The 27,791-nt window shown below is 38.7% G+C and overlaps 1 protein-coding gene across 6 annotated transcripts in view; it reads right to left on the reverse strand.

The window, feature by feature from the left end:
* LOC134224442 (hexokinase type 2) overlaps positions 1-27,791 on the reverse strand; it is a 105,785-nt gene that overhangs the window by 31,120 nt on the left and 46,874 nt on the right. Inside the window, exon 1 of one of the 6 annotated variants that reach the window (XM_062703793.1) lies at positions 2,737-3,413. The exons of the other annotated variants lie outside the window; for them this stretch is intronic. Within the exon in view, the coding sequence (XP_062559777.1) occupies positions 2,737-2,766 (30 nt within the window). The 5' untranslated portion in view covers positions 2,767-3,413. Of the gene's footprint in view, positions 1-2,736; positions 3,414-27,791 lie in introns of those variants that run through there. 6 annotated transcript variants of the gene reach the window in all.

A 27,791-nucleotide genomic window follows, 5' to 3' on the forward strand; every position in this document is an offset into this window, starting at 1 on the left:
TCTATGTGACTATGTCTCATCACTATTTTAATATTATCTATTTTTTGCAATTAGCAATTATTATGAAATTTAATAGTGATCAACAGCGTTATAGTCTCTGTCGAATGCAACTTGTTGCAAGAAAATCAATTAAGAGTTACTATGTGAAAAATTGGCTAATGTTTTTTATGGCATTTTGTGCACACACATACACACACACATACACACACACATACACACACACGGACAGACAGACATTTGTTCAGCTCGTCGAGCTGAATCGATTGGTATATAACACTATGGGTCTCCGGAACTCTTATCAAAAGTTCGTTTTCGGAGTGAAATGATAGCCTTTCGGTACAACTTTGTTGTACGAGAAAGGCAAAAAGGAAAAAGGAAGGCGTGCCTGCACTCACGTGCTACTTGTGAAGGTGAGCGTATTTACTTCGAGACGGTTTTTTGGCAACCGAATTGAATGGTCGCGGTGCAACGAACGTCTTGCAATCAATCACAAGCGGTGAGGGAACCTATTAGCTAGCTATGGGTACGCTAATATGAGGTAGTGGGAGTGAGTGGTTGCGTTGTGACTATTTAGATTAATTATAGCGACACCGATGGTGTTTTTAGTGGATGTGGTGATGTCTACCGTACGATCGTTAAATCATTTGCGGCAACAACTGTCGTGGATGACGTTAGGGCGCCGCAAAGTGCATAGTGGCGACCACGATCGAGCCAAGTTCAATGCTAGCAAAGGCGGTTGAACCTATATAATTGAATTGGAGATGGCATACCACATATATCGCGATTTGATGCTCAAGAATAGTTACTAGATGAAAATCCTATACTTTTATACTAGTGCTAGTCTAGTATGATAAATCAAATCTCTTTTCCAATATTTTCATAAGAAGAAGGATTTACAGCTCTTTTATATTATTGCACAGACAGAAAGTGTTCAAATTTGCAACATGTAATCGAATTTTTCTTGTTTTTTTACATTCCATTTAATGTAAAAAACAAGAAATATTCGATTACAAGTGGCCCGCAAATCGTTTGTTTTCAAGTTGCTCAAGTTAAAATAAAATATATAGATCTGTGCCTGTGGTACTGAAACAGGCTTTAATTATTGCTTTGGGACTGTTAATTACTATTAGCTAGACTAGAGTAAGGCATTCTCTAACAATAATTTATTTGATTCTTTTGTAGAGATTTGCACTACGCTCTTAAAAAGTAATTTGTCTACTGCGCGACACTCAAAGGAGCCACCATAACACGTCCATTCAGTCAATATTTCAGCAAACGAGCTCAAACCATGGTTTTTACAGCCGAGATTGGTGGAAATATTAAGTGGTACGTCCTTGTCACGTGCTTGCGAATGCTGAGGAGGTGGATCTTATAAAAGATATTACAAAATCACAGATAGAACTCAGATTTTGATTGAAATAAGGGAAACGTCATGAATTATACCAAACTATCACAATTTTAGCGTTTCTCATGAAATAACCGATTTCCTCACAACAAATTGCATTCGTCGTGAGAATTTCGTCTCATTGAACATAGACCAGATGGGAATATAGGCCTGGACCCTATGTATGGTACCCTACTGCTTTACTTTCTAAAACAAAATCTTTAAACTACTTGAAATGTCAACCGCGGCTCCATGGGAAACAGACAGGAGACTTACCATTCAACCAACTTGTAATCTTGTTTCTTGATCATCTCTGCTCTACGAAACAATAAAACAATATTGGGTTCAATTTTACAATTAAATTTGTATAATTATAAAGAGCTATACAATAGAATATGCTCAATTAACTAAGGAACTTTATTTGCTTTCAAATTCAACCAGCTCTACACGTGTACCTAATCATCTTTCTGTTGCTTAATTACACGAAGAAAGCTATCATTTACTTAGTCGTAACGATGATTGTTTAGTTTGACATCCGGTCACATGTAATCTTAATTGCCGACCACCAGTAGCCGGCAATTCGTTCGTCCATAGGCGTCCTATAGCGATAGTGATAACGTGATGTTGAAAACAATTCTTCCCAGCGACTGGACGCGACTAATCCAATCCCAACTAATCACGCATACTTCTCTCATCGATCGCGTCGGGCACGATCGCAATGTGACCGCAACTTTTCAACAGATAAACAGCAAACTTTGGTCCCGTCTACGCAACGCACTGACTCAAACCGCCGCAAACTGGTGAGGCGTTGTACTATCTTCACGCATGTCAGTCGTTCGGTAAACACATCTAGGGAGAAGGACAACTGCGACTGTAGGTTACTCACCTTTCATGTTTGCAAAACAAACATTTTAGTGACATTCACTGTTTGACCAGATATCAGAAATGGTCAATGGTGGTAGGGTCTGTAACGAAAATCGACCCACAGCCGGTAATTGAAGCCATTGCCCCAATACACTTTGCTAAACAAAACAGAACAGTGAACACATTACTTATATTTTAGATGACTGAGCAAACTTCGACGCGATCTTCGAGTGCTTCTCTGTTGGCAAACACAGTTTCTGATCGCTTTCGTCGCTACACAGGTCCAAGGAGGACTGAAGGTCATAATGACAGAAAATTCCTTCTCGCGGGAAAATAAACTTCCACTGGTATTTTCGAGTCCATTGTCGTAATACACTTTTCTCCTGCATTATCGAGGTCAGTCAGTAATGAGTGTCTACCATTATCAAATTCATTTATAATCGGGCACTTAATTTTTTTTCTGAAACTGGTTCAACATCTTCTCTTACCTTACTGGTGTTATCTTTAATGATTCCCATTGCTGCTGATTTTTGTGACCTAGTCTGCTTTATTAAATTATATGATATACGTTTGCACTCTGCTAATAAAATATGACACTATCACTCTGAAGGCTACGAACTTTGTTTACTTTAAATGCGCAATATTTGAGTTACTCGTGTGTTGAACAGTCTGCACCGAATTAGTTTCCAATTGGTTCACTGTATTCAACTGAGTCGATGATATTATCTTGCCGCCACTAGGGAATCGATCTGGAAATGCACTTTCTGCCCACAAACTGCAACGGATGTTGCATACAACAGGCCCAACACTGTCCCCAAAGTCCCACACAGCACTGCCGGTCAACACGAGAAGCCTTTCCTGTACTTTACCACTCGAATGGTCGACATCGAGTGCGAGTTGGCATATTTAGATTCCGCTTGCCTGGGAAGTGTTTTTCTTTTTTTTTTGCTGTCGTTGCTATAAAGTAAAATCGCGAATCGCGACGACGACTCCGCGTGGTCAATGTTTGTCAAAGCGATCCAATTCTCGTATTGGTTACATTTATTTAGAGTTGGGTGGCACTGTATGTCACTCACAGATACTCTGATTCTTTCTTCTCGGGAATGTCAGCTTTGAATATTGTGTTTAGTTTGAGACGAATTATCTCCCACTGCGACTGATTTTACGCGTTGACTGATGTCCAATGGAAGATCGGAAGCGTACTTATAGATTTTTTACGAGTTTATGCCAGCCGCCCGGTCGAACCGGTCGGTCGATGCATTGCATATGTGTGTTGTTGCAGCGCGCAAGAAATAGGAAAGAACGAAATTCCATTCCCTGCTCGATCATTCGAGAGTGAGAGATGTACCCTTGGCGGCGCAAGCCCGCGACGGTAGGTTCCTCTCGAAGAGTAGAACTAGATTAGATGTTCTTAACCGAGCGGGTGTTGCGATAATAAGTTCTTAATCTTTCTATTTTTCAATATTCTTGCGAACTTCAAGGCGTTGTTCGTCATTCGAGGTTCTTGGCTACAGTTTTCTAGTGTTAATGGCGGTTTAGGAATTCTTGATTTATGTATCGTATCATAGCAAGCTTTTGGAAAGAACTGGCCAAATTGCAGATGTATTTTGCTCGATTTCTAAGTAAAAGAGGAAGTTTTCATCGGCCCTGAAGAATCCTTATACGAATACGAAATGCTCAATAGAAGCAGCTTTCAATGTTAATAAAACAATGTAATGATATTTATGTGACCCGGCCTCTAACATGTGTACCTCAAACATAAAAGGAAAAACTGAAAAAGAAACTTGATCTGATTGTTTGTCAAACATCTTGGGGTAAGCCATAATCAGCAACAGTGACCATATTCCAAATTTCATATCAACCATTTGTGGGATTGTTCGTTTAAATCGTATTGGAGGTCCGCAAACAAAATAGTATTTGATAAATAGAAAAGAATATGTAGTAGTGTTGAACGGTGAATAGATGTGGAACGTGGTCTCGTATATCACTCAAAGGTTCACAACAGTCCCACAAGTAGTGAGTCAATAAATTTGATCTGCAATCATATTTTGCTCCACTTTAAGAAGAAGAATTTTTATTGGAAAATTGTGTATTATAACAAGGTCACTATAATGCGGACTTTGGAATTTACGCAAATTTAACATGTTTTTTTGTATGTGGATTTTTGGACTTACAAGGATTTACGCGGTATGTATCATATGCGTAGAACCCGACTACGGTGTACAATGTACATACATCTATTTTCATAATTACAAGCATGCCAATTCTTAGATGAGGATTCAAAATATGTAAAAATCTAATTTTTAATTTCACCATAAATGTCACATATGCACTTTTTTAAACGAACGGTTCATTTCCAAAATCTTTCAATTCCCTTCAATCGATTCGGCTTCGCGAAATGATGTTTGTAAACAGCAGCTCGATTGTGCTGACCAGGTAAATAAAAAGCTTGATAGCAAACCATCGGCGAATCCGGCTCGTCGGCTGCCGATGGGCGGTTCAAAAATAGCGCTAATTTTTACGACTCGTGATCAACATTCTTTCGAATTCAAACCGACGGTGCTGGTCGCCCACCGTTTGCCGTGATATTGAGCATTTTTTTTATTCGACCCGCCATAGTCGTGTGAAAGGTTGGAAAAGAAGTCCGGTGTGGCTGACCGCATTTTCTATAACACCGTGAGTAGGTTTTTGTTGTTTGCTGCCGAATGAATTTTGATAACGTTTCTTGTATTGTTGGAGATAGTGTCGATTAATTGGTACACTCAACCGGCGATTGTTAGATTTTCTAACAATTCTGTAAAATAACCTACCAAAATTTCTATAAGAACTGTGCATATGCGAAATTGTTAGATTCTTATACAAGACATGTGAGCTCTCATACAAATATTATTAGAAAAGCTTGCAACATTGAAGGGTCTCATACAATATTTGTATAAGAATCTAGCAATTTCGCATATGCCCAGTTCTTATACAGATTTTAATATGTTCTTATGCGGAATTGTAAGAAAATTTAACAATCGCCGGTTGGGCGATCACTTGAATCTAATGAATTTGTAGGATAGATTCAACAGCTTAATATGCATTTTTTAGCACATTTATTTATATTATTACTGGCATAGTATATTTTAGTACTGACTTCTAAAACACATCATCATATATCGTTCAAAATGATTGATCTATTGTTCAGGGAGGAGTTCGAAGATAAAATTAGCGCAAAAAATACTGAAAGCGATTTTTTTTTTCAATCAATTGTCCATAAAATGTTCATTAAAGTAAAAAGTGATATGAAGGAATGTCCCAATCTTAATGTGTAAGCTAAAATCGGAAAATGAAACAAAAATGATTTCTGAAATTTTTCTACGGGTTCTTTTCATAATATTATTGAGCCATGTTATCATCGCCAAAATAATGTATGATAATGTATGGTTTGCAAAGTACGCCCACGTCATTGCCCATGCGATTGAGTTAAATATCATAAATCTAAAAACAAACACTGACCTAATTTTGCTCTGCTTTTGTTTTCATGTAGTCATTACATTCCCAACTGGGAGCTTGCCGCCTCCTTGCCGTGTTTACTAGAGATTTCAACAGTTATTCACTGCGAGATTTCGTGGTCAAGTTGTATTTTTTGCATGCGAATATCATGTTGACTTTTATGCGAAAATACCCTATCCCCAGGGATGTCGAGTATATTTCCAACCCGAAACTCCCTACACCGGTCTCAATGACGACCTCTAGTAACATATATTCATTTGAAAAGATGTGTGTTATGATACACATCACACATGCAATGTAAATGTCTACTGATTTCAACCAATCAGTTCAAACTTTCAGAAGCATGCCTCTAAATATCAAAATGTCAAATGAACTACCAAATTGGTTCCAACCGACAGGCACATCCTTACCCACATAATCAAGTGCTTAGTATATACATATTAAATCAAGCTCTATTTTTAAAGCTTCATCCTTCAATACGAGTCGTCGTCTTCCAACCTCAAAGACGGCTACCCGCGACTCGAATGGTTGTGGATAACGACAAGCTCACGAAACAAAAATGATTAAACTCATTAATAAAAGATCGGTTCTTTCTTGCAGTTTTGAGTAGGTTTTATGATAATCAGTGGTAGAAATTTGTGAACCTACGAACCTAAGCAAAAAACATACAAACATCTTTTTAACAATATTTCTCTACACATCCTGTAGTACTCATCAAGAAATTTTCAAAATGGTATTTATCGAAAACAAACATGTTTTTCACAATTTTCCAGCAAGAACACATTTACTTATAATGGGGTCGTTTTTTACGCGGTTTGTTATTGGCTAGTTTTGACCTTCGGGTTGATCAAAAAATTTAGTTAACACCACGGAAATTCCCACAAAAATCGAAGAAGAATCAAGTGATATTATTTAAGATGTGCAAATTTTGGCAGACCGGGAAATTGATAAAATCTATCTGCGTAAAAAGCGACCCCAGTGTGTTGTTATTGTGCATATTTGAAAAATAATAACAATATATTTAGTTCGAAAAAACCTCTGAAACTCGCAACCGAAATTGATGTTCGCGTTCAAAATTCTGCCATAGTTTTTGTTTTTGCTCTTCCCCATACGCCCCAACAAATAAAATACGGGAAAACGAATGCAGTAAGTTTGTGAACATGTGGCCTTTTTGGTAGTCCCAAGAGTGTATTTTTTGTACTGGTGATGCGAGTTTTTCCATCCAAGACGAGCTCGGTGGTCTAGTGGCTACCGCTTCTGCCTTATAAGCAGGAGGTCGTGGGTTCAATTCCAGGCTCGTCCCTTTCCTAATTTGTATTTCTATCCTACACGGTTAGAAAAGAGTACCTAATATTAGGTACTTTTAACTCAAATCGGGGGTTCAGTGTGGGAACCCAAAATTAAGTTTTTTTTTCATGAAATTAAGTAAAATTCACTTAATATTAAGTAAAATATATTTAATTTTAAATAGAAACTAACCAAAAGTTAGGTAAATTTCACTCAACTTTTGAAAACATGAGATTACCCAACGTTGGGCTCCCACACTTTTATGCCCTTGTTGAGTGGTTTTGCTCTTCATTTTATGACAACAAAGGGAAGAGGGAGGGAGATGCAAGAGAAAAAAAGTATCTAAAATTAGGTACTTTTTTCTAACCGTGTAGATCTTTCTGTTTTCACGTTCTACCAACGGTTCCTACTGTTATAACCTTCCACACTAACAATTCCATAACCTCCCGTGGCACCTATGAGAGGTCGTAGAGTTCTCTGCATCTTTCTTAAGTAGGTGTTCAACTAATCATCCTTCCCCTTCCTCAGCATTCGCAAGGGCGTGGCCAGGACAGATCTCGACTATTGGAGAGTGCATTGCTTCCATCTAAGAGATAGTGATTAGTCCCAAATCAATATCTGTGGTAACGAATGAAAGTGATGTTACTCTCATACAATAGTCGTGGCTCGTACCACCTACGAATTTGTGCGAATTGCTCAATGCTAATGCTAATGGTGTGCGAGTTTTTCCATCCGTGCTTGTAATGCTAAACGAAGTACTTTAATGAAAATTGAAACATTGGTGAAACTCACAACTACAGTAAACTATTGCATAGTGATATGTCATCTGGCATGAAGTCGTTTGGCATAAATGTCATTTGGCATAATAGTTGTGTAATCACCGATTTCGGAACATATTCATAATATGTTCAATTATTTATAATTATTATCGCATACACATTATAAGAGAGATGCTTTGAATTGTTTTGTTTTGAATTAAAGATTGTATCAAATTACTGCTCGAAGAAACATTGGTAGACTTCATGAAATTTTTATTAACTGCCTTTTCTACTTAACATCTTTCTACGTCTTAGTCAGTAGCAAGATCGTCGTTGACTAAGACAAACTACAAAAGACGAAAACTCGAATAGCAAAATTGTAAGTGCTCAAGACGGTAAGACGCGTGGCTCAATACAAGCCCATGCTGAGGGTGGCTGGGTTTGATTCTCGGTGCCGGTTTAGGCAATTTTCGGATTGGAAATTACCTCGACTTCCCTTGGCATAAAAGTATTATCATGTCAGCCTCTTGATATACGAATGCAAAAATGGTAACTTGGCTTAGAAACCTCGCAGTTAATAACTGTGGAAGTGCTTAATGAACACTAAGCTGCGAGGCGGCTCTGTTCCAGTGTGGGGATGTAATGCCAATAAGAAGAAGAAGAAGAAGAAGTGTTCAAGAGCAAACAATATATTATTCCTCTTTTCAAAGGATGCATTTGCCCGACATAAGGCCAGAGAGAATATGATTAATTTGTTCAATTAAGGCAATTCCTTCGTTTAAGGCAATGGTAGATATTATCGCTTGTTTCCAAGGATGCATATGACCGTCATAGGGAAAAATACGATATGGTCCCCTTATTCAATTCAGACATTTGCTCTATTCAAGGCAAGGAAAGCTATGATCCATTTGTCGGTCAGAAGGCAAAAGATGATATGGTTTCTGCTCTCAATTCAGGCATTTACTCGGTTAAAGGCAAGGTAGAATATGATCCCATCTTTCAAAGGATACATATTCTCGACAGACGGCTAGTGATGATATGGTTCCTTCTTTCAAAGGATGCATTTGCCTGGTAGATGGCAAGAGAGGATATGGTTCCTTCTTTTATTTTGGGCATTTGTTCCGTTTAAGGAAAGGGAAATATCATTCGAAGGATGCATTTGCCCAGCTAAAGCCAAAGAAACTATTACTTCTTCTTTCAATTCAAACATTTGCTCGGTTCAATACAAGGGGAGATATGACCCCATCCTTGAAAGGATGCATTTGCTATGTTTAAGGTTAGCGAAAATATAATCAATTTTTTAAAATGAATCCTTTTCAAAAATCATGCATTTTTCCTCTCTTTGATTGTTTATTTTAAAGCATGCATCCCAAGCAGCACAATTAAAGTATGTACAGGGGCTAGACAAAAAGGTTCAGATAGGCAAAATTTTGTCGAAGTTAAAATAAGCATAACTTTGCGTAGAATGATCTTATTTTGATGAAACCGGGACCTTTGGACGCGGAGACTCTTCTAGTATACTGTTCCCATGCAGAACCTTGGCCCTTGGCCACCGGTTTTCCGAGGATATATTGAAAATGCATTTTTTCTTCTGCTTGTCGTTTTATCTGACGTTTACTGCCATCATGTTTGATACTCTCTCTGGATACTAGAACTAATATGCTGACCAATGCTAGCTGCAGATCGAAAATTCGTTCGGTATACACAAAGATATGGCCATTTTCGTAAAATCGGTACGGGATTGGCCATACACTCTGAACAACAGAACACCCGGCACCTGTTACAAATTGGCCAGAGAGTCTTACAGTCACCATAATGTATCTTTAATAAAAATCCTATTGTACGCAATTAATTAATTTTACCTATCTCAACCTTTTTGTCTAACCCCTGTATGTAGTTAGCCACCATCCTGGCTGGAGTCTTGCTCTACATGCGGTTCCACTTAACAGTATGGTCAAATTTTGAAACAGTCGTCTCCACATCTCGATATTGAAGGATCATCGAGATAAGGAGAGATCGAGGAATGGAAGGAAAATTGAAATGGGTACTAGATCTAAAAAAGCTCGTTGCTATGAAAAACGACAACAAAACAAATATCGTTATTAAACGAGAGAATCGCACTCCATGCCCCCCAACAACGGGCTGGGCGGACTGGTATAGAGACTGGAATAATAAACAATGTGCACTCGCTTGACTGTGGATATACAACAGTAAAGCACATGTGGAGATTAGACAAATCAAGCATCCGAAAGATATTCAATTTGCAAAAAAGAGAGCTAACCGCGGTGGAGGTTGGTACTCGGATTCTGATGGCTTTTCCGCAAACGTGACCTTTAAGTGGTATTGTTGTGTAGGGGTTATCACGCCTATCTAGAGGGTAGGAGGTTGAGGGTTCGAGTCCCTCCAAGACACGTGGATTCTTTTTCGCAAATTTCATATCAATTTGTCCATTTCGAAACATGTGCTGTGCATATGCACAGGGCCAATTTAAATAATCATTAGTTGGCCAATCGATCACTCGTGGCGCGCGCATCGAATTTGCTCGAGTTTGACGTTTGCTCACTACCGCCATCTGGTCCGCGGTTTGCCCAATTTAGTGGAAACAACAGATGTCGTTAGTGTTTGTAGGACGATGAATTTGATGAGTAAGTATTCAATGTGTTATGTCTGTTTGTCTGTGTGTGTATGCAGCATCTCTCTGATGCGCGTTTGTGATTTTGCTGCCGACAGCAACTTTCTGTCGTCATCAAGTGATAGTGATTGCGCTTTGAAGAAAATTTGTCTTGGTCTCGGCTCAACCTGTTGAGTTCGCGATTGTCCGTGTTTCATATCGGACGCGAATCCTGGTGCTTAGTTCTGGTTTATGTAGTCGGAAAGTAAATCAATTAGTTCGCGATTGAACGTGTTTCGAGTTCTGCTTTGTGCTGGTGAGTAAATTGATTAGAAAGTGAAAACTTCAGTACGCGTTTGTTCGTGTTTTCTATCGGATGCAGAGCGATCATGCGATAATCGAAATGTTTAGCTTTATGCGGATGAGTGAATTAATTTGACATAATTTCGAACAAAATTAGCTTAGCTTAGCTTGATTGGCTGTACCCATCGTAGTTGCTAGTCGTGATTGACCGAGAAACAACAAATAATCCATAGCTCACCAATTGAATAGTTTTCTCGGGACTAGAAAGCTATTCTCACTGTAAAAGGTTCGGAGTTTCTTTAATTCAAGACCAATAGCGATGCCGGCCACGTCATCACAGTCAATTGGGATAAGGGAGGGGGGGGGGAATTAGTTCTACACTCATTGCTACAAGAGACTGAGGAATCTTCGGCATCTTACGTATTTTCCCGAAGCCTGATTCGATGTCTTAACTGCTTCGCGACGACTAAAACACGCACTGCACAACACTTGCTCGATTGTTACTCCGAAAAAACACGCACTGAACTGATTAACTTTATTACCGGTCGCGCAATGCAGAACATATTATTTCGGCAGATCGCGCGATCGTTCTGCTGTCCGAAACACGCACTCGCGCGTACATCGAAATGCTAAGCTTTATGTGGATGAGTTTGGATTAGTGCCGCTTTTGACTCGATGGATTATAAAATATAATTAATTTATCGACTACTCATTGTTCTTTCCAAATTTCTATTAAAAAAAATTTAGAAATGTTAATTTTAAAACAAAGCCGAACAGCCCTTCATGACGGCTTTTCATGCGAAACTGATAAAAAACCTCACGATACTGTCATTTGGTCGCCTGATATAGAAAAAGGCGCTTTGCTCTCCGTCTTTTGACGATCACGACCTTTTGCACTACTGAATTCAGAATCATGCGAGAAAATTTCACTGGAGTGCTGGAGTAACGTCAACGATAGCCATTCGATAGTAGGTAGAAAAATAAATAAATAACTTGGTGCAACCTTTCGTTGTATGCAGGACCGGATTTAGCCGGAAGGGGGCCCCGGGGCCAACGGTATGTGGGGGCCCCAAAATGTACAAAAAAGGTTGGTTTTGGTACATAAGATTTGTGGGGGCCCGGGGCCACGGCCCCCCCGGCCCCCCCATAAATCCGGCCCTGGTTGTATGAGTAAGGAAGCCATATCCACTACCATTCGACCCGTAATGCTGGGTAGACACCTTTACGTGGTGTGTTACGGGATAAGATCTACCACGACGGTTACATTGCCAGCTACAGGCAAACCCTGACCCAACGATTACCTTCCTCACTATCCAACTCCGTGGTACTTATGAGGGTGTCGCTAAGTCGGTGGCCCCTCGTTAAGTAAGTACTACATCAACATTTCCTTCCTCTCCCTAGTTACGGTGAAGATGGGCGTGGCCAGGAGTAGTCATCCTCATACTGTTATTTTTGTTTAAGACTGAAATCAAGGACCACTACCCTTCTTGATTTCTGATAGCATTCTAGATAAGGATCTTAAAAGTAAAACATGAGTATCACTAGTGTCCAATCTACGAATTACACCGTAACAATGCTAATGCTAATGTTAATGGAAGCCATATCCACAAGCATTCGTAGACTCGGTTCTAGGTAAGTGTCCTTAATAAAGACAATTGCAAACCCAAGCTTCAACGTTACTTTTTAAAATTATTTTTCCATATACTTCGAAAAGCCTTCGAAAAGAGAATACGCCAAAGGCGATTTATTGACATTTATGAAATTATGACTTTGTGTTGATCATCGCTTGGTTCTTAAAAATGTGAGAAGCGACGATGACACTACTACTTTTTCAAAACAAGGAGTGCTCAAGTACAAGCCTGAAAACACAATGAAAGCATATAGAAAACATACTTTGATTTTGACTTCAAATTTAAATCATAATTTGTTTTCAAATATGAATCATCATAATTGATTGCATATTTTGATCTCATTTTGCTGGAGATTTCGAAATTGTATGATCTGACATCAACCTGTGTACTTATTTTGTTATCGGAACCAATAAAAAATTTAGCTTTAGATTTACTCTCATCGATAGCAGGAATTGTTTTCGATTTGATGTCACAGTATGATTTTTCTGCTATACAATTTGTTATTTTAACCGATTTCTCAACTTCAAAACAAGTTATCGATTTGCTCTCAAGCATTGCTCGGGTAATAACTTAACGACATTATTATCTCCGTAACTGATTATTGAAAGGTTTCATACACAATTTCAAAGAACTTATTTCAGATGGTCAATCGAATATTTCAATAATAATTATTATATACGCAGATATTTATTAGAATGGAATCGAGAACAAACAGATTTATTGAATACCAATTGGATCAACGACTATTTTAATTCGTTTCCTCTTTGTCGCTACAAGATAAATATGCAAATCGAAAATTTCCACTACGCTTTTCCTGATCTGCTTTGTTTTTCACATTAACTTCGGTGAGGCTTCTTCTACGAGATATACATATATGTAGTGAGTACGAAAATAAACGAAATAAGGAATAAAATCGTGGGCGTCATGTCTGAGAAAAAATAGCTAGTAGGGTGAAACGCCCATTTCGCTTGTTTCTTGGTCATCATGGCATTACTGATATCATAGTAAGCAGGAAGATAGAAAATGTCTGTTTTTTATGAAATCAGCTAACAAATGTTTTTTTAATGTCGAGACTTCGTTACTGAGCTATGTTAGTAAAAAGAACCGACGAAAATTTATGCTTTATTCTTTCAGTTCGAGATGAGATGAATTTGTGATCTGGATAATGCAACAGCCAGCCAATTTAGCATATGGTATAAATACGACTGAGCTATAAATGCCGGGGACGGGAATGGGATATGCTACCCGAGTAAATCATCTTCCAAAGTGATTAGCCTATTGACGGTTTTGAATAAATGAGTACATGCTACGAGGTGGGCCAACCACGGACTGAAAATCCAAAAAAAAAAAGATTACATTTTTCTCATCTTCTTTCATGTGTGACACAGTTTTTTTTTTAACAAAATCTATCATTGTGATGTATGAAGAAAAATAAGTTGCGGTGTGACAATGTACCAGCAGAGATGATAATAAAGCTGATGAAAAAGAAGACGCTTGATGATCTATTTATTTGTTTTTTTTTTGTAATTTAACTCAATCTATTTCATAAAGAATATAGAAGTAGTGTTGAAGGACACTGCATTTGCAGCATAATTATTTCATTATTATTTTCCTATTTAATAACAACAATAAGACTACGATTGAATCCCATTTTCAGAAAGAAAATTCATCAGAACACCGTTTGTAGGAAATTATTTATATCACATACAAACTCTCGGGATGGTAGCACATGCACTGAGCTTGACTTGACACGATTGAAGAAAAAAAAGCAGTTGTGCTCTGTAGCGAACATCGACGCACGTTTACTACTCATTTACGTCGCTATTGAGTGACGTCAATTCTACTCAAGCAAAGTTCGTTGGCGAATCAAGTTGCTTTGTGACTAATTACGTCAATCGAGAAGAAGGAATAATATCTCTGATTTTTAATACATTACTAAACCTTCGGCTGTTCAGATTTGACAGCATGATCATTTTCCCATAATAAAGCAGAAATATTTCATCTCCACGTAGGGGAATTAAAGAGGACTTAGCACCAATAATGATTTCAGAAATTCTTTAAAATATTGTATTTACATTCCTCTAAAAAATTTCTACTTCCACAAATAAAACGAAATTATGCATTTTTATTTATTTATGGAAATTTTGTATTATCGAAATTTTTTTTTTTAATTTTTTGATGGAAAATTTTTGCGTATGAAATTGTTAGTACCGTCTTAGCTGCGCGAAAATTTTCTTAAGTCTATGGAAAATTTGCATTATTTAGGAAAATTTTATATTAGTTTATTACTTCTGCTCTGATTTCTTTATTTTCAAGATGATTAACTGATTAATTTGAAAAGTTTCAACGGATACATAATTGTTTGGATGTCGTCATACAAGGAATGGACAATTTCAGCACTATCGCAATAATAGGACACACCACAAGTACTTTTCCCCCTATGCTTAAAGGCTACAAAATTGACTTGAGATAAATTTAAGGTAAATAAATTTAATACTTGAGATAAATTTAAGGTACTTTGAGATATTTTTTTTTCTGTCCAGAAACTATTGTTTTTTTTTACAATAGTTAATCACATGCATTTAAAAGTCATTTATTTGAACACATTTTTTCAATATTTCAATTTTTGAGTTGATACTTAAAGTGACTCAGTTGTCACTAATTACTTTGTTTGTTCATCTATAAACTACAGACTGTAGTAAAAAACAACTCTTAGTGCATTCTTCCACGATTATTTGAATTTAACAAACTGTTCAAAACATTTGCATCGGAATTGTTTATATCTGGTAGCTTATAATAGTACGTGGCTTATGCTTGCCATACGGTTCAGAGAACAAAAGTATTAATTATCGTAAACAAAAACAACGCTAGTTCCCTTTGACGCCGGTCAGTACAGTGGTGCTTTAGCTTTCTGCGTTGTTTGTTTCTGCTGGTTGCTGACGATGCTTCAGCAAACGTATCTTGTTTACAAACTTTGGCATGTGTTGGCTTAGTATCACTTTCTTACTGTCTTTAATACCTGTAAACTTGTTTTGTGTTTGTCCGGCTTTTTGGGCTTTCTTGAGATAAGACGTTTCTCTCATATTACGCATTGTGTGGCCTACAGTGCGTTTGGTCATCCTCGATTGGGCGGATTGTGTCTAAACGCGAGCGCCAACTAAACGTAAGCATAGTCACTTTACTAAAGTCTGACGGATTGTGTGTATCTCCGGTTTTTTAAACTATGACGTTCATGGAATCATAAATCTTGTTTTTTGTTTCTTTTTGCATAAAGGTTTTAATAGGTACCTTGAATGTCATGTTTTTTGTTTTGGTCTACATTATAGATAGTAGAATCTATAGATGAGCGAAAGCATGGCTGAGTCGATTTTTTTGCCCGTGCACACGCGCATATGACGTCACAGCCCTTAACGTTTCCATTGAAATCGTGACGTCATGCTCGTTTGGAGACACGTTTAACAGTTCGTTTGGAGACAGAGGATTTATCTTCGCTCATCTATATATTCCACTATCTATAGTCTACATGGTCTCAAATGTGTAAATTGGGCTACTGTGATGAAAAATCTGTACATCGGACACATAAAGTACCGTCTTGAACAAAACATGTCGATCACAAGATTTCAAGAGCCTTTAGCAATACGTACGCATCTACTAGGGTAAGTGTACCGGTTTGGCAACTTTAGTGCCTAATTTGGCCAACCCAGAAAAATGCATATTTTTCAAGAAAATATCGATCAGTTTCAACAGTAAAGAAACATGAGGGATATATCTCCTATAAGAGCTAATGAAACCCTCAAAAATTGCTTTATTTTTGGAGTTATGCGTGAAATTGCCATCATCTATACTGCCGTCATACGCATATTTGTCTCATGTTTGCTGGGATTCCTATCTACGTGGGACAATTATGCGTATAACGACAGTATAGCGATAAGCGGAATAACGAAAGTTAAAGATTACGCTACCGACGCCAAATATAAGTGAACATCATCGTCGTAAAAATTAACAATAGCGTCAAGCGCTATTAGAACTTGGAATTTGGAATCAACACGGCGATAACAAGGGAATTTGAACAATTTTATTGACACACCTTGTGAACGGTTGCATTTAATTCATCACATATTATAGTAGATGATGTAATTCGTGTGCAATACCCTTGTATGCATGACGACAAGCACCCCGTGTTGTTGTTGGCAGTCATTTACGCACTCCAATCGTAATGAATGTTCCACTGATTTAATCCCTCCAATCCAATTGCTTCAAGAAGTGCAAATCATCGGGCGATAGATAGCAATCTAAATATAGATAATAATATACCTAAATGAAATGTCTATGACAAAATGATGCATTACGAAAAATGTCGCAGAGCATTAAGAAATGAGATATGACACATTTCACAGGCTATTATTGAAAATCATATAAAAAACATTCTAGCTTTACTAAAATCGAAGATTTTTTATGGTTTCGGAAGCCTTATTGAGCCAAACGACCATTGGCATTAAAGGATTTTGGTATAGTTTGCATTTTGTTCTAAATGCAACATCTGTGATATAACTCAGGTGAAAGAAAGATGCCTGTCAGGAATGGATACAAAGTATAATTTACTGTGTCGCTTTTTCCATGTGGAGAATATAAAAAAAATAATGTAAAATTGAAGAAAAAACGAACTAAGTAAGAATTAAATGTAAAGAAAAAAATAAAGTTAAGCTCCAAATAAATACGAGAAAAAAATCAACAAATCTCGTTCGACTTTTCGAATTTCGAGCATTTTTCCTTACACATAAGCCAGTTATTTAACACTGTGCGTTTCATTGAAAGCAACGTGAACCAGGTCGTCCGAGCAAGGGCAAAACACCATACATCTATAATACGAGGAGAACGCTGACGTTGTATAAACCCGTGAGTGATATACAACCCAGTTCCGTGAATTTCCCCCTCGTTTCCCTCATAATCAGACAATGATGACACGGAGGAAAATCTACTGCAGAAGTAAACTAATGCTCACTCCCACGTGTTTATCCATTGGCCGCCGCCCGGTCAGTCAAGCGCAATTGAGCAGTTTCTAGCTGCGATGGAATCTAGATGATGAAATCCTCCTGCACGACGACTTGCACGTTTACAAGCAACTCTAAACACTTCAAGACGATTTTCCTTCCATCGTCTAAATGGAAGGAGCAACAAAACTGGTCGCGACGCGTCGCGTGGTGTCAGTTGGAAAAAATCCTCTACGAACTTCAACGGCAGCCGAGCCGGTGCGCATCCACCTCTACGTACCACCATACTTTCTGACTCTGACTGAATCTGAATGGGAGACGGACGAGCCTCCTGCCAGTCGTCACGATTGGTCGGACGGGAAAGAGGCACGTCATCCATTCGACGACGACGATGATGATGATGACGGCGGCGAGGTCGGGCCAACGTGCGCGAGCTCACGATTTTTGGTTGAGCTCATTGAACGTACTTCCACCTGGGGTGATCACAGAAAATTGCAATTTTGACTCGACCTTTGCTCAGAGAATGCTTTACGCCATATCACCGTGAGATGCAGAATTGCATAATTTGAAGTTTAGTTGCACGATGGTAAGCCAGGATTCTGCAAACGAATTGCTCATGACAATTATCTTATAGACGGCTCTAAATTAAGTGTTCTTGATGCATTTCCACAGTTATTAATTGGGTACTTTCGTTGGCAACCAAATGCACGGATTTGTCCTGAAAATTCAAGAAAATTTCCAACAGAAAAGATAACCTCGACTGCACAAGGGATTGAATTCGCCAACTTACGCATGATGATGGTAGGTATTACAAAATATGACCGACCTCACTTTATTGATCGGCTCATTCAATTGAAACAGTGTCGATTGAAATTTCTACACATTTTTCTTATTTGTAAAGATTGTTTGGAATTAAACAACAATTAAAAACAATTTTTGTTTTACATTTAACCAGAGCCAAGTAAAATTTGCATCTTTTCTCCGTGGAACTACCCAAGTGGGATGAAGAAAAACAGATATAATTAATGCATCGTGCGAAGAGCAAGCATGCTCTAACATTGAATTTTTCACTTTCAGTCCTGTTAACCTCATCGATGGGCGTTTGGACCGTTGGAGGTTGGAATTTCCTTTCAGTTGTTTTAAAGTGCTTTCCGAGGAGGAGAAGGTTCAAAAATAGACTCTTGACGAAATATCGTTAGCCGCCTAGAGGAGTGCAGTTATACACTGACCGTTGTCTGAACGATTTTTCTTCATTTCGTTAGCAAGCTGGTTCTTGAGAACTGGTTTTGTGATATTCTGCTTGATGTTCGCTGATTTACTGCATTTATCGCGGTTCTTTGCCTATATGTATGTAGTTGTTTGATCGAATTCAACGGCAATTTTTTTAAGTACATTCGTTGTATTTTTTTAAAAATTAAACATTAAGTTCTAAACTTTAGATTATATTGTTTAATCTGTTAGATATCAACTAAGTTTGGTGAAGAATACTGAGATTCGCAAACTTTGAGTGGAATACGAAGTGCCATCTGAGTTTCATAAAAGTAATATGGAGAAATATAAATAAATAAACTCGATTGTGTTTACATCAATATTCGAAACGAAAAAAAATAACCCTCATATCATCATGCAGCAAGCATTTAGACAGCTTGCACGATCAAAATCCCCGGAGGGTAGGGACATTCGTCCATCGTGTTTGGCAAAAAAGTCTCTTTTATTGGTTTTCGAGACTATGACGAAAAGGCGAAAATGTCTGCCTTAACCCTAATTCTATTTTATCAGAAAATTTATAAAAAAATAGATTAGAAGTTATAAAAAGTTATATTTTTTACTATACATTTTTCAAAATTGTTCTTACGGATTAAATTTTGAACCCACACACTTAATTTTTGTTACTGGTTTATCAGCAAAATGTTAAACTTTTACCGAGATTCGCACAGCCGTGCCCCAGCAAACATGTTTTTTGTCGAGATCATTTTTATCGTTTTTGCCAGAATATCTGTTTGTATTTTGCCGGGGCGCGGCTGTACGGATTTTTGCCGAGCTGGGGTAATAAAAACTAAGTGTGCATAGCCCGGTCAGGAAAATTTTCTATATGTTTTTTTTAAAATTATTGAATAACATGATTTTTTTTAACTAAATTTACACGTTACACGTCGATTAAGCGTAGGTGCTTTAAAAATGGGTGAAACTTTTTGCGGACACACATGCCTACATACAAACAGACATCATTTCAACCTGGGTGTATTACATTGTTGGTCTCAGGACCTCCTATAAAACAAAAAAGTTGTTAGAGTAAACATGTAGCCTTTACGTACACTTTTTAATGTACAAGAAAGGCAAATACTTGATCAACTAATTGAAATGAATGAAAAATTAAACTGATTCTACATTCAAAATCGTTTCCTCTATTAACTAGTAGGTACATGGTCCAGAAGTAGCGGTTATAAACAATGTAGAGCAAATGCTTCCATTCTCTAACTCACAGCTTCCACATTCCGCACCCAATGAAATACTAATAAATTAGAGACAGTTCGAATTAAATCTCATTTTTTGTGATTTTTACAGCGCTGAACACGCATGTTAGTAAAAAGAGCTGACTAAATTGACGAATAATCTCTTTCGAAGTGGGATACATTTACTACAATGAGATTTACGGATAGACTATTTATGCCTACTTTTCATTTCGATAGAACTAACAGTGCAGTTTTAAACTAATAATCCCAATCTGGGAGCTGCGGACTCGATCGAATCCAATTTTCAAGATATTTTGCTTGAAACTCGCAAATTTCCTCTCGGTGTTCAATGTACACGTTACGATTTTCTCACATTGAATTTTCATTGTGTTTATCTTTATAGAATTAATTACAAAGATTTCGCCAATTTACTGCATCGCATAAATTAACGTGTCGAATATAACATTAATTCATACCCTCCACTTATTTTGAATACGTCGATATATTTAAAATGGCGCCACAAAATTGAAATTTGTTCAAAATGAGCTGTATTTAGTATGAGTTGATTTATACGTGTACTCTCTCAGCTGCGCTCAAAATGCAACAAAACCTCTCTCGATGCGATGGATACTTTTTGACAGCTTACCTTGGAGATTTTTTGGCACTCGTTTTGACTCTATCCGCAGCTACCAGATCCCAATAATCCACATCAGTATTGGTCATTTTTATGATCGTCATGAGGAATGAAAACAATGAAATTTTCATTTTGAAAATGTAGAGGGCCCCTGTCACTTGTCACAATCTCAAGCGTTCAGGAAAGGAATGTTTGCTTTGTTTTGAAATCTAAATTTCTAAATAGTTTTGATAGATTTGATCAAATCTAGACCAACATTTGAAAAGGACGTAAAATTTATTCCTTCTGATTCTTCGTCTACATATATAGCTATATATGTGGGCAAAGAATCAGAAGGAATAAATTGGGGCCGTTAAGCCCTTTACAAATGTTAGTCCAGAAATAATGATGACTGGATAAAATTATAATGTTGCTGATGTTTTAATTAAAAGCTCATAATAATAACGAGAACGTTAATAAAGTTTGTTTACAATACTTTGATGCTCTTTCAAGAAATAAAAATCTCTGAAAATATGGTGAAATTCCTTTCATTGTCCAAGAGAATAAGAGAGAATAAGCTTTATCTAAATATCGCGTGAGTTCGCGGAATGAAAATCTCAGCACTGATTCAGATAATATTCTACGCAAAAATATTTCATCTCACATATTTTGACTATACCTATAGGCATATATCTCATTTTGAACCATCAACTCTATGTGGTGAAATCAGAACTAACTAAGTTGGTAATGCAACATCCACCACCACCACATTGCGTCAGTTTCATTGATGGCGCGAGCCTCCACGTGTTTTCTCCCACTCCTTACAATCGCGCTTCGATGTAATTTCGGCGAAAACATTGTACTATCGATCAGCACCAACACCACTGAACGAGTAAGGTTCATTCAAACACATACACATGATTCAGATAATTCGCATACATTGATGGTCATATTACAATTTACTGGTGTTTGTGTGCTGAAATGAGCTTTTCGATATCGAACCAATACCACTGACGAAGGTGACTTTAGCCGAACGTTTTATAATTCTGAGAATCGCGGTAACCCCTTTCCAACCGACCGTCTGTGACGTCATTGAGTTTGAAGTGCTAGACGTGTTGGTTGTTGAGCTTTTTAGCGCAAACGCTCCAATCAAGCTATAGACCACCACACAGTCGGCAATAAGTTGTGAATGGGTCGGCTAAGGTGGGTAAAGGGCGGCGAACGACGTAACAGCGGAAATGCCTCACGCCAACGCTACACTTTAGTTTTTCATTCGATTTCATGTGTGGGAGTTTGAAGAACGCATTGGGTGGTATCAAAATATAAACCGTCCTACAGCGTTATTTATATTGGTTTGGTACTTGGAATATGAAATGTTTTGAGATCGGGCCGAGCAATGTCTTATCGTTGTTGACTGTGATACGGCATGGGTCGTAAACAGTTGTGAAATTTGCAACCACTGCAAAATGATGACTATGCATTAACCGGTAGTTCCCCGAACTCAGAGAATGATGTAAGCTGGTAGTAATGCTGGAAAGTATTTAGGATATGAGTACCGGATATGGCCAAGTATGTTAAGATTGAATCTATATTCACCGTTTTGTTTTTCCGTAAACCTTGTGTCTAATGTCACGAAAATTAAACTGGGAAGCGAAAGCTTACATTTATTTACAGATTAAGCTCATTTCATAGAAACGTGATAATGAGTGGCATCGGTCGAATTAGTAACCATTCTGTTAGCATTAGCTCTAGCAGTAATACATCAATATTGAATAACTCTCTCCGGCAGTCACTATTAGATCATAGAAGCATCAGCTTAAAGATTTCTAGGGACTCTTCTTAGCCTAGCGGTAAGATGCGCGGCTATAAAGCAAGACCATGCTGAGGGTGGCTGGGTTCGATTCCCGGTGCCGGTCCAGGCATTTTTCGGTTTGGAAATTGTCTCGACTACCCTGGGCATAAAATTATCATAGTTAATAACTGTGGGAGTGCTGAATGAACACTAAGCATCGAGGCGGCAAGGTCCCAGTGGGGGATGTAATGCAAATAAGAAGAAGATTTCAAGGGAAAAAAATAAATGCCAGTTCAACCACCCTATTGAACACTGTTTGAGTGTTTAAAATTTAGTAGATCAGAAAGCACGTACTGTGGTGACGGGATAAATGGTTGTTTAATTTTGTGATTTTTCGCTTCGCTGTCGTATCCTACTGATACGGACCATGTTTCATTAGTGTATGGCAACATAGATTTCACGTTGGAATTGAATGGATTCTTTTGCGTTTATTAGTTGGTAAGTCGTTTACTTAAATTACAAAAGAACTACTTGATAATGTGATCCATACACTTATGTCAATTTTAGTACCGCCGTCTGATGCCATTTGGTTAATAAGATATTGTGAGCTTCAAACGTGCCCCACTATTCGATCGAATAATGCTAAAGTGGATAGGGTTGCTGCTATTTGTTGACGTTGATGATTAAACCTGTCGATAAGGAGCGCTCGGCGAGGTCGTTGAGCTTACTCTGCATATCAGAGCGCCGCACTAAGGAGTATTTCACCCCAAATCATGGCCAAAAATCAAAAACAATATTTTTAGATATCTCCATATTATTTTTCGTTTTTGTACTCTCAAATAGTAATACTAACTTGCCCTGGGATTTTTGGATCAATATTGATTACTTGTGAGCAATGCTGGCAGCCAAAACTTCACCATAATTTACATGCTAGTTTTATCGCAATTGTCCATGAAAAAATGTTCATGTTTTATCGTGTTTTTCTGGGTTTTTATTGATTTTTAAGATGAAAATCAATATAGGTATCAATAATGAGGGTATGTAAAATCATTTCCAAGCATGATTCGATCTGAAATTGTTTTTAGGTGGTCCATAATGATGATATTAATTGCTAGCTTTTTTTTACCTTTTTTACAATAATATGTTTTACAAAATTAAACTTTTGATTAGGTTCCAAACACGATCAAGCAACGAAATTGTCAGCGTTGGAAAGATTGAAGTTTCCTCAATAAGCTCCACAAAAAACATTTCACGCATCCTCACGCAATCGTGAGTTGTTTTTAATTGAATATAGTGAAGTTTTCTAAGAAAAGCTAGACGAAAAAAATAAATATTTATGATTTTAAGCGACAAAGCTCATAAAATGGTTCGCTTTCAAAGAAGAGCTGGACTTTGATGAAAAGCATACGAATTTTTCGGATGTAAAAGGTTGTTAAGAAATAAAGCGGTTGAAGTGCAACGAATTTATCTGATCTGCTCCATTGATTGTAATATCAATACATTATCCAGGGACTTTAACATTATCCGATGACAAATTGATATAGTTGAAGTGAACAAACGAAGCACATTTTCAGCAATCTTAGTAAGTAATAATTAAAGAATGAAAATTAACATAAAAACCATACTCATTGACAGAGTCAGAGGAGGACACCACTCGTCGCAAGCACGCTGTAGTTCCCAAAGGCAGCGTTCTTACGCCAAGTGGTGCTCTACCTAATAATAACAACTGACGCCGCCGGTGGTCATACTTCACTACTAGTGTAATACAAAGAGCCCAAAAATAATAAAATAAGCTTTACTGTTAATTGAATGCATTTACAGCCGACAAAATGATTGGCATAGTTTTGGCCACGCTTTTATACTGCGTACTCCTATGTGCGCCGTTAGACTAGAACTGCCACGTCATCAACCAATTTGAAATAGTTCAAGTGCTCCCTAATTATTGGCTGCCATGGCAACCGCACTACGATCATTTATACAGCAGCAAAATAATATTTCCATAAATAATTATTAGAAATTTTTCATAAAAATTGGTGATTGCCGATACAGCAAGCAATAAATAAATATAAAGTATTCATAAATAATGATTGTAGCAACTACCGCGCAATCACATTGCTGAACGCCGCCTACAAGGTACTCTCCCAAATTTTATGCCGTCGACTAGCACCAACTGCAAGGGAGTTCGTGGGGCAGTACCAGGCGGGTTTTATGGGCGAACGCTCCACCACGGACCAGGTGTTTGCCATTCGCCAAGTACTGCAGAAATGCCGCGAATACAACGTGCCCACACATCATCTATTCATCGACTTCAAAGCCGCATATGATACAATCGATCGGGACCAGCTATGGCAGCTAATGCACGAACACGGTTTTCCGGATAAACTGACACGGTTGATCAAAGCGACGATGGATCGGGTGATGTGCGTAGTTCGAGTTTCAGGGCATTCTCGAGTCCCTTCGAAACCCGCAGAGGGTTACGGCAAGGTGATGGTCTTTCGTGTTTGCTATTCAACATCGCTTTGGAAGGTGTAATACGAAGAGCAGGGATTAACACGAGTGGTACAATTTTCAATAAGTCCGTCCAGCTATTTGGTTTCGCCGACGACATAGATATTATGGCACGTAACTTTGAGAAGATGGAGGAAGCCTACATCAGACTAAAGAGGGAAGCTAAGCGGATCGGACTAGTCATCAACACGTCGAAGACGAAGTACATGATAGGAAGAGGTTCAAGAGAAGACAATGTGAGCCACCCACCGCGAGTTTGCATCGGTGGTGACGAAATCGAGGTGGTAGAAGAATTTGTGTACTTGGGCTCACTGGTGACTGCCGAAAATGACACCAGCAGAGAAATTCGGAGACGCATAGTGGCTGGAAATCGTACGTACTTTGACTCCGCAAGACGCTCCGATCGAATAGAGTTCGCCGCCGTACCAAACTGACAATCTACAAAACGCTAATTAGACCGGTAGTCCTCTACGGACACGAGACCTGGACGATGCTCGTGGAGGACCAACGCGCACTTGGAGTTTTCGAAAGGAAAGTGCTGCGTACCATCTATGGTGGGGTGCAGATGGCGGACGGTACGTGGAGGAGGCGAATGAACCACGAATTGCATCAGCTGTTGGGAGAACCATCCATCGTTCACACCGCGAAAATCGGACGACTGCGATGGGCCGGGCACGTAGCCAGAAAATAGTTCTCAACAACGATCCGACGGGCACAAGAAGGCGAGGTGCGCAGCAGGCAAGGTGGATCGATCAGGTGGAAGATGACTTGCGGACCCTCCGTAGACTGCGTGGTTGGCGACGTGTAGCCATGGACCGAGCCGAATGGAGAAGACTCTTATATACCGCACAGGCCACTTCGGCCTTAGTCTGAATAAATAATAATCATAAATAATGCAATATTTCATGAATATAAGAGAATTCTCTAAAAAAAAAGAGAATATATTAGCTATTTTAAAAGTGACAATTGAAATTAAAAAGGGGAATTTTGAATAAAGAAAACAAAATTTTTCATAGAAAATTCTTCTTTTATCTTTATTTTGCATATTGCATTTGCATTATTTAAGAAAATTTAAAAAAAATGGTATTGCTTCTCCCATAATTTCTTCCTATATTGTGAATTACTTATTTTTCTTTAGAAAAAAAAATTGGGGTTGTATACAAGACACTGAACCAATTATTCCGCTCTATACAGAAGAGAAGGATTTATCCCACCGACACTACTACCTAGCTTTAGCAGCATCTCCCACTCTGTGATGGAGTCCACTGTCTAGCAGCTGTTCTAGTTCAACAATTGATAATATCCTAAAAGTAGGCAATTACCATAGATTGGAACGCGCTGCATAGGAGATGCATGACGCATGAAAGAACTAAAATTTTCAATAATTTAGCGTTGATACTCAAAAGTTTCAATACTACTGGCAAATTAATTGAGAGTTTCCAAATCGATTGATACATAAGATTTATTTAAAATCCATTGGAAGATAAAGGACCTATTAATGTTACAAATCTTACATGATTTCGTGACGGTCCCCAATTTTGAAATTTTCGTTTTACACCCTGTATCCGAATCTTCCCCTTAGACGTAGTTTACGTCAAAATCTATTTTTCAGGGGCAGTTTTTAGTTCATTTGTACCTTCTGAAAACTAGTCTATTATGTTTACTGTTTAGGAACAGTAGTGGCGATGGAATACAACGACCCGGATGAGGTTGGCTAAGGCCCCATTTTGCAGCATTCTGCACGAGAAAACCATTTTCCGTCTATGAGTGTCCCACAACAGTTGAGCGGATGTTACGAAGTCGATATATTTTTTTCGGTGATAAAGTTTTGGTATTAGCGCGTTCGTTACAACCTATGCAAATAATGCCGAGGTATTTTCTTCTCATTTATCCAAGATCATAGCGTCCCCTCTAGTTTTGCTCAATTGCGGGCCACCGGAGGGGGAGCGGATGGGGTTTAAACCTCAAAATGATATGTATTTGAAAATAATTTGGAGCACCGGATTAGGGTTAGACATTATATTATTTATTCAGACTAAGGCCGAAGTAGCCTGTGCGGTATATAAGAGTCTCCTCCATTCGGCTCGGTCCATGGGTACACGTCGCCAACCACGCAGTCTACGGAGGGTCCGCAAGTCATCTTCCACCTGATCGATCCACATTGCTCGCTGCGCACCTCGCTTTCTTGTGCCCGTTGGATCGTTGTCGAGAACCATTTTAACCGGGTTACTGTCCGACATTCTGGCTACGTGCCCTGTCCACTGCGGTGGCCCTCCGATTTTCACGGTGTGCACGATGGATGGTTCTCCCAGCAGCTTATGCAACTCGTGGTTCATTCGCCTCCTCCACGTACCGTCCGCCATCTGCACCCCAACATAGATGGTACACAGCACTTTCCTTTCGAAAACTCCAAATGCGCGTTGGTCCTCAACGAGCATCGTCCAGGTCTCGTGTCCGTAGAGGACTACCGGTCTAAGGAGCGTTTTGTAGATTGTCAGTTTGGTACGGCGGCGCACTCTATTTGATCGGAGCGTCTTGCGGAGTCCAAAGTACGTACAATTTCCAGCCACTATGCGTCTCCGAATTTCTCTGCTGGCCCAAGTACACAAATACTTCTACCACCTCGATTTCGTACTACGCACATCACCCGATCCATCGTCGCTTTGATCAACCGTGTCAGTTTATCCGGAAATCCGTTTTCGTGCATTAGCTGCCATAGCAGGTCCCGATCGATTGTATCATATGCGGCTTTTAAGTCGATGAATAGATGATGTGTGGGCACGTTGTATTGACGGCATTTCTGCAGTACTTGGCGAATGGCGAACACCTGGTCTGTGGTGGAGCGTTCGCCCATAAAACCCGACTGGTACTGCCCCACGAACTCCCTTACAATTGGTGCTAGTCGACGGCATAAAATTTGGGAGAGTACCTTGAAGGCGGCGTTCAGCAATGTGATTGCGCGGTTGTTGCCAGCTTATCGCCCTTTTTGTAGATGGGACACAGGACACCTTCCATCCACTCCTGCGGTAAAACTTCCTCCTCCCAAATCTTGGTAATGACACAGTGCAGCGCTCTAGCCAGTGCCTCACCACCGCGTTTAA

The sequence above is a fragment of the Armigeres subalbatus genome, chromosome 3 (genome assembly GCF_024139115.2).
Source record: "Armigeres subalbatus isolate Guangzhou_Male chromosome 3, GZ_Asu_2, whole genome shotgun sequence".
In the NCBI taxonomy this organism is placed as follows: Eukaryota; Metazoa; Arthropoda; class Insecta; order Diptera; family Culicidae; genus Armigeres; species Armigeres subalbatus.